The sequence below is a fragment of the Microcaecilia unicolor genome, chromosome 1 (genome assembly GCF_901765095.1).
Source record: "Microcaecilia unicolor chromosome 1, aMicUni1.1, whole genome shotgun sequence".
Lineage (NCBI taxonomy): Eukaryota > Metazoa > Chordata > Amphibia > Gymnophiona > Siphonopidae > Microcaecilia > Microcaecilia unicolor.
This window is the reverse complement of record NC_044031.1, coordinates 732,303,712-732,316,867: the sequence shown is the minus strand read 5'-3', so window position 1 is coordinate 732,316,867 and position 13,156 is coordinate 732,303,712. Positions and strand designations below refer to the sequence as shown.

Here is a 13,156-nt window from a genome sequence, read left to right as displayed (position 1 = left end):
ATTTGCTGGAGACAAAAAATACTTGCACGTCTTGTAGGTAACACACTAACACAGCCTCTTGTATGCTGGCATGAGGCATTAATGCCATTCATCTGAACTGGTTGTGGTTCTTCAAGGAAAGGAAACTAACAGATAAGGCTAAATTTCACCATGTCCACTGGCAGCCTATGAATATTATAACTTTCTTATCTGTGGATTTTCAGCCCCTGTACAGATAGTATTGTGACCCCATATATTATCTGTATAGTGAGATGCAGGGTTGGGGGTCGAGCAAGAGTGGGCTGAGGAAACTATCCAGATATCAGCAATTTTCAGTTGTCATCTCTTTTAGTTTAGACCCATTGAATAACAGCGACAGCAATCACCACATTTTCACAGTATATTCAGTGCCACTGACTAAACATTTAGCAGTGCTGAATATACACATTAATTTAAACCCTGGTACCTGTGCTGCTGAATAAATGTCAAACATGATATCTGGATATAGCTGACTAGTTGCTGTTTGGAAACAGTACCAAATTATTAAAAAACTAAAAATCCTAGTCTCTTATAAATTTCAGAAATACACTTTTCTAGCTTTGGTTGTCAGTTGTGACTTTATTTTGATAAAACTTAGTTACCAGGAAAGTCAAATTAAGACCTAGGTCTTACTTTCAGTGGGCTCTTGGGGAAAGATGGATGGAAAGCAGATTGAGATTAAAAACAGTAATGTATCAATTACATAAACTGGTCATCAAAATCTTTACAAATACACTTGGTTACAAGATATTTAGAGATTTGAAATAATGAGGGTAGAAGATTTGTTTCTGTAAACATTCTAACGAGCGTGTTCTATTTAGTTTAGGTCATAAAACCCTGACACACACTTAATCTGCTAATGACTAGAATAATTCCCAGGTTCAGTGCTAATGCTTTGAAAACTATGGGCTTAATAAAATGAGTTAAAATGTGTGCCAATTTTAAATAACACAAGCACAGGAGTAGGGATGGACCAAAAACCACCAGCAGCCGAATATAGATGACCAAACTTTATTGACATAGTAACATAGTAGATGACGGCAGAAAAAGACCTGCATGGTCCATCCAGTCTGCCCAACAAGATAAACTCATATGTGCTACTTTTTGTGTATACCTTACCTTGATTTGTACCTGTCCTTTTCAGGGCACAGACCGTGTAAGTCTGCCCAGCACTATCCCCGCCTCCCAACCACCAGCCCCGCCTCCCACCACCAACTCTGGCACTGACCGTATAAGTCTGCCCAGCACTGTCCCCGCCTCCCGCCACCAGCTGTGCCACCCAATCTCGGCTAAGCTCCTTAGGATCTATTCCTTCTGAACAGGATTCCTTTATGTTTATCCCACGCGTACTTGAATTCTGTTACCGTTTTCATTTCCACCACCTCCCGCGGGAGGGCATTCCAAGCATCCACTACTCTCTCTGTGAAAAAATACTTCCTGACATTTTTCTTGAGTCTGCCCCCCTTCAATCTCATTTCATGTCCTCTCGTTCTACCTCCTTCACATCTCCGGAAAAGGTTCGTTTGCAGATTAATACTTTTCAAATATTTGAACGTCTGTATCATATCACCCGTTTCTCCTTTCTTCCAGAGTTTACATGTTCAGGTCATCAAGTCTCTCCTCATACGTCTTGTAACGCAAATCCCTTACCATTCTTGTAGCTTTTCTTTGCACCGCTTCAATTCTTTTTACATCCTTCGCAAGGTACGGCCTCCAAAACTGAACACAATACTCCAGGTGGGGCCTCACCAACGACTTATACAGGGGCCTCAACACCCCCTTTCTTCTGCTTGTCACACCTCTCTCTATACAGCCTAACAACCTTCTAGCTACGGCCACCGCCTTGTCACACTGTTTCGTCGCCTTCAGATCAATGCACATAAAGACCTCAGTTTGTATAACATTTGGTCATCCATATTTGGCTGCTGATGATTTTTGGTCCACCCCTACTCTAATGCTTGTTGTCCACATAGCGGTCTTTTCCCACCCTGTTCTTTTCTCCAACTTTAAATACATTATTTACTATACTTACACAGTACGTAAATCGTATTCACACAGTCTTTTTACTTCTTTTAATTTTTTAGACTTCAGATTTCTCCGGTGTGTTTATTATATTTCATAAACTACACCTCACCGCTATGTTTAAATGTAAACCGCGGGAATCCTCATTAGTCTTGAGTGTTCTTAATTTTTACTTCTTTTTTTATATAACTCGTTAATACAGCACTTATCTTATTTTCCGGTTTTTTCTACTGGTTACTGATACGCTCTACAGTGCACTGCTTCTGTTTCGTCATTCCTTCTTCTGGAGCGATAACTTTAGTGTGCCAGTTCATATATTAGTTAAGTCTATAAGCTGCTCGATTTTTCAGTCATTTTGTATAGCTATATTAATTTTATTTACCCAGGCACTGGACTCCCTTTATCCACAAATCACCAAAGCTCAATCATAACAAAATGACTGAAAAATCGAGCAGCTTATAGACTTAACTAATATACGAACTGGCACACTAAAGTTATCGCTCCAGAAGAAGGAATGACGAAACAGAAGCGCACTGTAGAGCGTATCAGTAACCAGTAGAAAAAACCGGAAAATAAGATAAGTGCTGTATTAACGAGTTATATAAAAAAAGAAGTAAAAATTAAGAACACTCAAGACTAATGAGGATTCCCGCGGTTTACATTTAAACATAGCGGTGAGGTGTAGTTTATGAAATATAATAAACACACCGGAGAAATCTGAAGTCTAAAAAATTAAAAGTAAAAAGACTGTGTGAATACGATTTACGTGCTGTGAATATATTTATTATTATCAATTACAGTGAGCACGAAAGTAATAATACTATATACTTACACAGTAGCAAAACATATTAACACCTAGTGGTTAAAGCACCGGTCTTGCAATCCAGAGGTGGCCAGTTCAAATCCTGCTGCTGCTCCTTGTGATCTTGGGCAAGTCACTTAACCCTCCATTGCCTCAGGTACAAACTTAGATTGTGAGCCCTCCTGGGACAGAGAAATATCCAGAGTACCTGAATGTAACTCACCTTGAGCTACTACTGAAAAAGGTGTGAGCAAAATCTAAATAAATATTGAAGATTCTACATGGAATGTTGCTATTATTGGTGATTCTACATGGAATGTTAATGTTGCTATTCCAACTAGCAACATTCCATGTAGAAGCCTGCCCTTGCAGATCAGCAACGCGGCCGCGCAGGCTTCTGTTTCTGTGAGGACGTCAGACTCACAGAAACAGAAGCCTGCGTAGCTGTATTGGTACAAACTTAGATTGTGAGCCCTCCTAGGACAGAGAAATATCCAGAGTACCTGAATGTAACTCACCTTGAGCTACTACTGAAAAAGGTGTGAGCAAAATCTAAATAAATGCAGTAAACCAATAATATGCTAATGCATCTGGCATTAAAAACTATGGTAAGAAAGTGCACATAGTTTTACTATCATTGTTAAACTGTTGGTGGCTCACTGGTTCTGAAATGAATCTGCTTACCTTTACCCCCCCCCCCCCCCCCACATCTCCTTTGAAAACAATGGCACCAGTTCAGCTGAAATCAGTGGACTTCAAGCTGAACCTGTGCTATTTGGAAAATGGCAGTCAAGCCTGATGAGGGAAGAGGAGGAGGTAGAATGTAATGGTATTAATACATGGGAACATTGGGAGAAGGGGGACTTGTAGGGTGGTGGGAGTGGAGTAAGTGAGTAGAGGTCCTTAAATAGGGATTCTCTGTCTAGGCCTTCTCGACATGGGAAACCCAGGTCTCAGAATTGAAGTAAATAGAAGATAAAAAGCTTTGCTTCACCTCTAGGGCCACTCTTAAATATTTCATTTATTTATATTTTGCTCACACCTTTTTTCAGTAGTAGTAGCTCAAGGTGAGTTACATTCAGGAACTCTGGATATTTCTCGGTCCCAGGGGGGGCTCACAATCTAAGTTTGTACCTGAGGCAATGGAGGGTTAAGTGACTTGCCCAAGATCACAAGGAGCAGCAGTGAGAACCGGCCACCTCTGGATTGCAAGAAAGGTGCTCTAACCACTAGGCCACTCCCCCACTCCAAGCAGAGATCCTTTAGGTTTAGTGCACTTTTCCTGCTTTGGTTATAAGCAAGTCTTTGAATCTTTACATTTGTTTGTTTGTATTTTTTAGTAATATACTCTAGTAAATAGTAAAATAAGCACTGAAAAACACATGCTAAAAATCAGATTTAAAATGTGCCAAGATTGGCATGCTTTATTACATTGGACTCTGTCTCATTTGTCACATCTGGGTGAAAATGTCCAAGGTTTACTTTAGGACGTCCCTGCTTTTTTTTGATTATGGCTCAAAGACATCCAAGTGTTAAGCACGCCCAAGCCTCGACTTCACCACACCTCCAACACGCCTCCTTGAAATTTGGACATCCTTGCGATGGACTGCAGTTGGAGACGTCCAAAATCGGGTTTCGATTATACCGATTTGGACATCTCTGGGAGATGGATGTCCACACTTCGATTTATGTCGAAAGATGGACGTCCATCTCTTTCGAAAATGAGCCTAATAGTAACTGAACTTTGTAAGTCTAACTGCTTTGAAAATACACCTCAATGCATCCTAAGCAATCCTGATATTATAGCACTTGAAGAAACTTAGAACAGTTGTGTAAAGCATATTGATAGTGAACAACCGTTAATTTTTAATCAAGTTAAAACTGATTCTGACTTGCTGGAATGGCAGACTGAGATGAAACATATATAAACAGATTCCCCCCACACCCATTTCAACCAACAAAACAAATGGCAAGGTCTAGCTATTCTTTGCAGGTGGTTGACATGGCAGTAAAAAAAGTGAAAAGGATTGAGAAGATTCCAATTACCAAAGAAGAAAAAAAAATAAACTTGCCCTGAATCATCTACATTCAAACTGAAAAGACAAGGGTTTTCATTTTCCTTGATGAAGGATCAAGAAACGTAAGACAGATAACACCAATCAGAATAAATATTTATTCCAACACTAATTTATATCAGAAATAGGAAGAGTAAATCCAATGTCACACTTACACTACATGTGCTGCAAAAGAAAAAGGTGGGCCACTGCACCACTGAAGGACTGCTACATTAATTTTATTTACCCAGGCACTGGACTCCCTTTATCCACAAATCACCAAAGCTCAATCATAACAATAATACCTACCAACCATTTATATGATGGTTTATTCTTTTATTTAAAATAAATTACTAGATACAGTAGCCTGACTTGTACACTTTAATTTTAAGTAAAGATCTTTATTAGTAACTAATAACTTGCGTATGTTTATAAATCTGTTTTCTGGATCATTTAAGGTAACAGACATAAGACAATGGGGGTCAACATAACCAGAAACATAACGGCCAATAGTCTCTTCAAATGAACTATGAATTTTTCCCACTCCATTCACTTATACTTCTTTTCTCCTCTTCCAATCATATGAAATCTGATCCAGTGAGGTTACAAGCAAGTGTCCTGATGTCTAGTACTTGTTCAGCCAATGCACAAACACCAACTCAGTTCGTGAGAGCAATTAGGGCTTCCACCACATTGCCCATGTGTTCCCGTAAGCTGCGTTCTGCTGCCACTCGCGAGATCTCCATTTCATTCATCTATAGTGTATAAAGAAAAACAGTCACAAGAAAGACACAGCCAAACCAACACTGAAGCTTTAAGCAGTATATGCAAACACCAGGATGTAGGAGATTACGACCAGTTACAGTCAACCTGTTGAACATACAGTGACAGTATCAGCTAAGTCTGCAGTTCAATATTTAAAAAATAATGAATTAGAAAAATAACACAGAGATGAGTTCAGTTTAAAAACAGGAATTCAAAAAAGACTGACAGTTATAGCAATACAAAGGAAACAAGACTATCAGGCTTATTTTCGAAAGAGAAGGGCGCCCATCTTTCGACACAAATCGCAAATTGGACGTCCTTCTCACAGGGTCGCCCAAATCGGCATAATTGAAAGCCAATTTTGGGTGACCTCAACTGCTTTCCATCGCGGGGATTACCAAAGTTCACGGGGGGGTGTCGGAAGCGTAGCGAAGGTGGGACTGGGGCGTACCTAACACATGGGCATCTCGACCGATAATGGAAAAAAGAAGAGCGTCCCTGACAAACGCTTGGACAACTTTACCTGGTCCTGTTTTTCTAAAGACCAAGCCACAAAAATGTGCCCTAGATGGCCACATGACCACCAGAGGGAATCGGGGATGACCTCCCCTTACTCCCCCAGTGGCCACTAACCCCCTCCCACCCTCAAAAAAAATGTTTAAATATTTTTTCCAGCCTCTATGCCAGCCTCAAATATCATACCCAGCTCCATGACAGCAGTATGCAGGTCCCTGGAGCAGTTTTAATGGGTGCAGTGCACTTCAGACAGGCAGACCCAGGCCCCCCTCCCCTACCTGTTACACTTGTGGTGGTAAATGTAAGCCCTTCAAAACCCACTGTACCCACATCTAGGTGACCCCCTTCACCCATAAGGGCTATGGTAGTGGTGTACAGTTGTGGAGAGTGGGTTTTGGGGGGCTCAGCACACAAGAAGGGAGCTATGCACCTGGGAGCAATTTATGAAGTCCACTGCAGTGCCCCCTAGGGTGCCCAGTTGGTGTCTTGGCATGTCAGGGGGACCAGTGCACTACGAATGCTGGCTCCTCCCACGACCAAATGGCTTGGATTTGGTTGTTTCTGAGATGGGCGTCCTTGGTTTCCATTATGGCCGAAAATTGCGGACGACCATCTCTATGGTTGACCTAAATTTCGCGATTTGGGCATCCCCGACTGTATTATCGAAACGAAAGATGGACACCCATCTTGTTTCGATAATACAGGTTGCCACTGCCCCTTCACCGGGACGTCCTGCGAGGACATCCTCAGGAAACTTGGGCGCCCCTTTCGATTATGCCCCTCCATGGCTCCTCATGATGCAGAATGCCACTCATAATTGGTGAGGATGGAAGATGCCTAAGCTGTCTCCGCCTAGTGGTAGCCCAAACTGCAGAATGCCTGTATCCACTTTGGCATCTAAATCTAATCCAATCAATTTTTTTAAGGTTCCCATTGACCCAGAATTTCTGACAACTACATTAAAGTCTGTACCATCATGTGAGCACCTATTGAAAACTAGTAGCCAAATCAGTTTTTAGTTGTCATGGGCCCTTTTATTTCTGCCACATTGCAGAGAACATCCCTTAAACTAAGACTGGACATTTGCTGTACGAACACATTACATGTAAAATCCTGCACTCACAAGTGCCCCAGCATGTTAAAGAAAAGGATGCAGCCAGATCATAATTTCGGTTTTCTAATTGTGCCAAGTGCTGGCTTTATTCACAGTACACACATACTATCCTCTTTTTACCCAGAAGAATGATGAACAGTGCTCAATTATACTATGCTTGCCAATTAGTCACGTGTCAAAAATTAAGGTATTACAATGTCATGAAACCAAAGCACACAGCTCCTTGTGCACTAGCTAGACTAGGATTCTAGCACCATCTTTTCTCTGGAATGAGTAAGCAGAGAGAAGTCAAAGAGACTGATATTGGGGGTAAGATTGCTAGATATAACCTCTAAATTTATTGCATCTATCTTCATGTTTTCTTTTCCTTGAGCAGACAGACTGCTTCCCATCCTGGAGATTAAGTACTTGCCTTTGGTCATTAGCCCAGGCACTGCATTCCCCCATGGCAGAAGTTCATTATTTAATACTTAACATTTAAAGGTGAGAATCTCCTCTTCCCGCAATGCTCACTTCTGAAAAATGAATCCTTCGCTCATGAGTTTGTTTTACAAAAGGTAGAAGAAAAGGAGGAATTATGCATTTCCCCAAGACTCTTTTCATCTAACAATACTTTCTTGACCTCACATACTAAGAGTCTTCAAAAGGTCACCTTATATAAAAAGAATTTTCTCCCATACTCACAATTAATTCCACATCTTCCCTTTTGATGGTAACTTTTGCTAACTCCTTCTCTCTGTTGACAGAACAGAATATCATTTCAAATTTGGAGCTGGATTTTGCTCATGCTTTTTCAATAGTACAGCAAGGCTGGTTATATTCAGGTACTATAAGTATTTCCCTCTCCACAGAGGGCTTACTAACTAAGATTGTTCCTGAGCAAAAACGGTTTCCAAAGCTAAATTTGTAACAATAAGAAGAGAACTGAAAAGAAACACATTACCTTTCTTGTTTTGCTTTCTGTTCTCTAGATCTTCTGTCTCCAATCACAGACATAGCCTAGAGATGAAGAGACAAGGTTTTCTTTAAAGGCTAAATGATGATCACAGGACCTGTCACTCAATATTCCACTACATCAGTGTCACAGCACCCTCCAAATTCCGGTGCTTGTTTATATAACAAAAATTTATCTCTCACCTAGCCAGGCGAGTTATATATTGTATACCAATAAGCATGTGGCAAAATCGTTAATATGCCCTCAACCACTAGATTGCGTTAGAGGCAAAAACACAAAGTCAAAACTTTTTTACGAATATTAGAAGAAGCCGGCAAATGAATCAGTTGGACCGCTAGATGACCAAGGGGTAAAGGGAGCACTCAGGGAAGACAAAGCCATAGCAGAGAGATTAAATGAATTCTTTGCTTCGGTCTTCACCAAGGAAGATTTGGGCGAGATACCAGTGCCAGAAATGGTATTCAAAGCTGATGAATCAGAGAAACTGAATCAAATCTCTGTAAACCTGGAAGATGTAATAGGCAACTTGACAAACTGAAGAGTAGCAAATTGCCTGGACTGGATGGTATTCATCCCAGAGTACTGATAGAATTGAAAAATGAACTTGTAGAACTATTGTTAGTAATATATAATTTATCTTTAAAATTGAGCATGGTACCGGAAGATTGGAGGGTGCCAATATAACACCGATTTTTAAAAAAAGGTTCCAGAGGTGATCCAGGAAATTATAGACTAGTGAGTCTGTCAGTACTAAGCAAAATGGTACAGACTATTATAAAGAATCAAATTACAGAGCATATTCATTAGCATGGATTAATAAGACAAAGCCAACACGGATTTAGTGAAGGGAAATCTAGCCTCACCAATCTGCTACATTTCTTTGAAGGGGTGAACAAATGTGGATAAAGGTGAGCCAGTTGATATTGTGTATTTGGATTTTCAAAAGGCATTTGACAAAGTACCTCATGAAAGACTCCAGAGAAAATTGGAGAATCATGGGATAGGAGGTAGTGTTCTCTTATGGATTAAAAACTGGTTAAAAGATAGAAAACAGACAGTAGGGTTAATTGGTCAGTATTCTAAATGGAGATGGGTAGATAGTGGGGTTCCTCAGGGGTCTGTGTTGGGACTGCTGCTTTTTAACACATTTATAAATGATCTAGAGATGGAAGTAACTAGTGAGGTAATTAAATTTGCTGATTACACAAAGTTATTCAAAGTTGTTAAATCACAAGAGGATTGTGAAACGTTACAAGAGGACCTTACGAGACTGGGCATCTAAATGGCAGATGATGTTTAATGTGAGCAAGTGCAAAGTGATGCATGTGGGAAAGAGGAACCTGAATTATAGCTACGTAATTGAAGGTTCCACGTCAGGAGTCACCTGCCAGGAAAGGGATCTAGGCGTCGTCAATGATGACACATTGAAACTCTCTGCTCAGTGTGCAGTGGCATATAAGAAAGCAAATAGAATGTTAGGTATTATTAGGAAAGGAATGGAAAACAAAAATGAGGTCATTATAATGTCTCTGTATTGCTCCACGGTGTGACCATACCTCGAATACTGTGTGCAATTCTGGTTACCGCATCTCAAAAACGATATAGTGTTATTAGAAAAGGTACAGAGAAGGGCAACGAAAATGATAAAGGGGATGGGAAGACTTCCCTATGAGGAAAGGCTAAAGCAGCCATGGCTCTTCAGCTTGGAGAAAAGAGGGCTGAGAGGAGATATGATAGAGGCCTATAAAATAATGAATGGAGTGGAAAGGAGAGACATGAATTGCTTGTTTACTCTTTCCAAAAATACTAGAACTAAGGGGCATGCAATGAAGCTACAAAGTAGTAAATTTAAAACAAATTGGAGAAAATATTTCTTCACTCAATGTGTATTTAAACTCTGGAATTTGTTGCCAGAGAATGTGGTAAAAGCAGTTAGCTTAGTGGGATTTACAAAAGGTTTGGATAACTTTATAAAAGCCCATAAACCATTATTAAGATGTACTTGGGGAAAATCCACTGCTTATTTCTACGATAAACAGCATAAAATGTATTGTATTGTTTTGGGATCTTGCCAGGTACTTGTAACCTGGATTGGCCATGGGGCTTGACAGACCTTCGGTCTGTCCCAGTACAGCAACACTTATGTTCTTAAAGGTAAATGGTGCCCAATGTTAGGCACTAGGGCACTAGATTTACACCTGCTAAAACTTGATGTAATTCTGGCACCCAGCTTAAGTGCAGAAATGACATTCTATAACATTGTGCAGAAATGATAGGAACCTCCCTGACCAGCCTATGCCATCACACCCCCTTTGCAACTGCAGGCGAGATGTTAGGCCCTCAGTTTACAGAATAGACGCATAAGTAGGTTGCATGCCCAACTGCTAATAAATGGCAATTAGTGCTTGTTAAGATCAATTATTGGTACTTACCTCCAATTATGAACAAAAAAAAATCATGTAACTGACCCTATTCTATAAGTAGACATCATTTAGAGAAGTTGGAGGCAAATCCCTTGGATTTCCTTCTGTCCCACAACATTCTCCCCCTCCCAAAAACATGAAAGAAAGAAAAAGTAGCACTTCTCTCCATCGACCCCCCTCCCCCCTTTCTGCCTCACGGCATCCTTACAATCCCTCGCTTCTCTTCCTTTTGTATCTCCCCAGGCCGTTTTCTCTCGCCCCCATCTCACCGTTTCCAAGTTCGAGCTCTGGATCTCCTTCTCCTCAGCGTAGTCGGTGACGCGCTCCAGGTCCGCCGCTCCGCTGTCATGTTTGCGTGGTTTGTCCGCCGGCCGCTCGCTGCAGTTCTCCTCGGTCTCCAGCTCCAATTCCACATCGCCCTCGGCCGCCATCTTGACCCGGAAGCCCTACCTCCTCGTGCATGCGCCTCACGGCACACCCTAGAAGCGCCCTGCGCAACCTCCGCTTCCAGTCTCAAGGCAACCACGACCACCGAGACGGGAGCTAGACTGGAGCATTCGCTGTAGCGCTCTCTGCAGGAAGGCGTTCTTCATTGCAGCCAGACTTGGCCTTGTCTTGCAAGAAGAGGCGCAGCGTTACTTATGAACGCTGCAGACTGGCAATGAAGTGCACGGATTGTGGGAGAAGGCGTTGTCCTCCCCCCGCTGCTTGTTGGGCTGGGGGGTGTAATGAAGAAGAACTGTGTCAGTACTGGGCGAACCTGGGGTTGGGAAGAGGGTGAAAGCTATAGGGTGAGGAAGGAGAGCAGGGCTGGTAGAAGGGTATTAGACGCTCTTGGTAAACCTTCCAGTTTGCGCCACAGAATTAACTTTCAGCACTCCTCCCCAGATCATGATAATGTATACAGCAGTGGCGTAGCCAGACTGCCAATTTTGGATGGGCCTGAACCCAAAGTGGGTGGGCACAAAATGTTCTCTCTACCCCCCTCCCCCAGCAAAATTTAGTCACGCTAATCAGATGCATTTGTCACACAGGGTAAAGTGCTGCTTTTCAGTGCATCAGATTTCAGAAAATTTATTTAATAGCCTAACACCCTTTTCAATGAGCTTTCAGAGGCCAAAACCTCCTGCCTCAGGTCAGTATAATGCTGTTACGGTATCCTCGCCTGACCTGAGGAAGGAAGTATTGGTCTCTGAAACTTCATTAACACAGGTACCATATTACTTTATCCTAAATTAAAAATAAAATTATTTTCTTTACCTTTCTTGTATGGCCATTTACTTTTTCTCATTGTGTCGCTCCCAGTCTCTAGATTCTGCTTTCCTTCATTTTCGCTTAACTCTTCTGCCACGGTTTCCTGGCCATTTCTCATTTTTCTCTCCTTTTTCTTTGCTTTCTTCAATATTTTTCTGCCTCTCTCTCTCTGTCCTGATTTAATTCATTCTTACTATCCATTCTTTAATTTCCTTCATCTACTTATGGCTTTTCATCTTTTTCTCACCCTTGTTCTCCCCATGCCCCTTCCTCTTATTCTCCAGTCTTTCACTACTCTCCTTTTCCATCCAGCAGCTCTCTTCTTTCTCTCCCCATCCTTCCAGTAGTCTCCCCTCTTTCTTTCTGCATCCTTCCATCCAGTGTCACCTTTCTCCCTACCCTTCCATCCAGCATCTTCCCGCTTTCTCTCCCCATCCTTCCATCCATCTATCCTCTCTCCTGATCCTTCCATCTAATGTCTCTCTCCCTCTTTCTAACCAGTGTCTGTGTATCACTCTACCCTTTTCTGTTCAGTGTCCCTTCTCTCTCCACATCCTTCCAGTCTCTCACCCTTTCTCTGCATCCTTCCAGTCTCTCCCCTTTCTCTCCCCATCCTTCCATCCAGAGTCTCTCTCCCCATCCATCCGTTTTCCCTCTTTCTCTCCCATCCTTCCATTGTTTTCTATCTTTTCTCCCATCCTTCCATGTTTTCCCTCTTTCTCCCCATCCTTCCATGTTTTCCCTCATTCTCTGCCATCCTCCATCTGTTTTCCCTCTTTTCTCCCCATCCTTCCATGTTTTCCCTCTTTCTCCCATCCTTCCATGTTTTCCCTCATTCTCTGCCATCCTTCCATCTGTTTTCCCTCTTTCTCCCCATCCGTCCATGTTTTCCCTCATTCTCCCCATCCTTCCATGTTTCCCTCTTTCTCCCCATCCTTCCATGTTTTCCCTCATTCTCTGCCATCCTTCCATCTGTTTTCCCTCTTTTCTCCCCCATCCTTCCATGTTTTCCCTCTTTCTCCCCATCCTTCCATGTTTTCCCTCATTCTCTGCCATCCTTCCATCTGTTTTCCCTCTTTCTCCCCATCCGTCCATGTTTTCCTCATTCTCCCCATCCTTCCATGTTTTCCCTCATTCTCTGCCATCCTTCCATCTGTTTTCCCTCTTTTCTCCCCATCCTTCCATGTTTTCCCTCTTTCTCCCCATCCTTCCATCTGTTTTCCCTCTTTTTCT

The 13,156-nt window shown here is 41.9% G+C and overlaps 1 protein-coding gene across 1 annotated transcript; it reads right to left on the bottom strand.

The window, feature by feature from the left end:
• Positions 1 to 4,996: 4,996 nt before the first annotated feature.
• LOC115460666 (huntingtin-interacting protein K) lies at positions 4,997 to 11,136 on the bottom strand. The gene is made up of 4 exons (XM_030190433.1): positions 10,939 to 11,136; positions 8,235 to 8,290; positions 7,976 to 8,027; positions 4,997 to 5,651 (listed from the first exon to the last, which is right to left on the bottom strand). The coding sequence occupies exons 1-4, from the start codon at positions 11,098 to 11,100 to the stop codon at positions 5,556 to 5,558; spliced, it is 366 nt and encodes a 121-aa protein (XP_030046293.1). The 5' UTR covers positions 11,101 to 11,136; the 3' UTR covers positions 4,997 to 5,555.
• Between the last annotated feature and the right edge of the window lie 2,020 nt (positions 11,137 to 13,156).

What these genes read in the sequence shown, in the direction of transcription:
- LOC115460666 (XM_030190433.1), bottom strand. Translation starts at nt 11,100, where the DNA reads ATGGCGGCCGAGGGCGATGTGGAATTGGAGCTGGAGACCGAGGAGAAC. An exon ending in AGAGCTCGAACTTGGAAACG is followed by an intron (nt 8,291 to 10,938) that starts GTGAGATGGGGG and finishes CTTCATCTCTAG; the next exon opens with GCTATGTCTGTGATTGGAGA. An exon ending in GGGAAGATGTGGAATTAATT is followed by an intron (nt 5,652 to 7,975) that starts GTGAGTATGGGA and finishes TATACACTATAG; the next exon opens with ATGAATGAAATGGAGATCTC.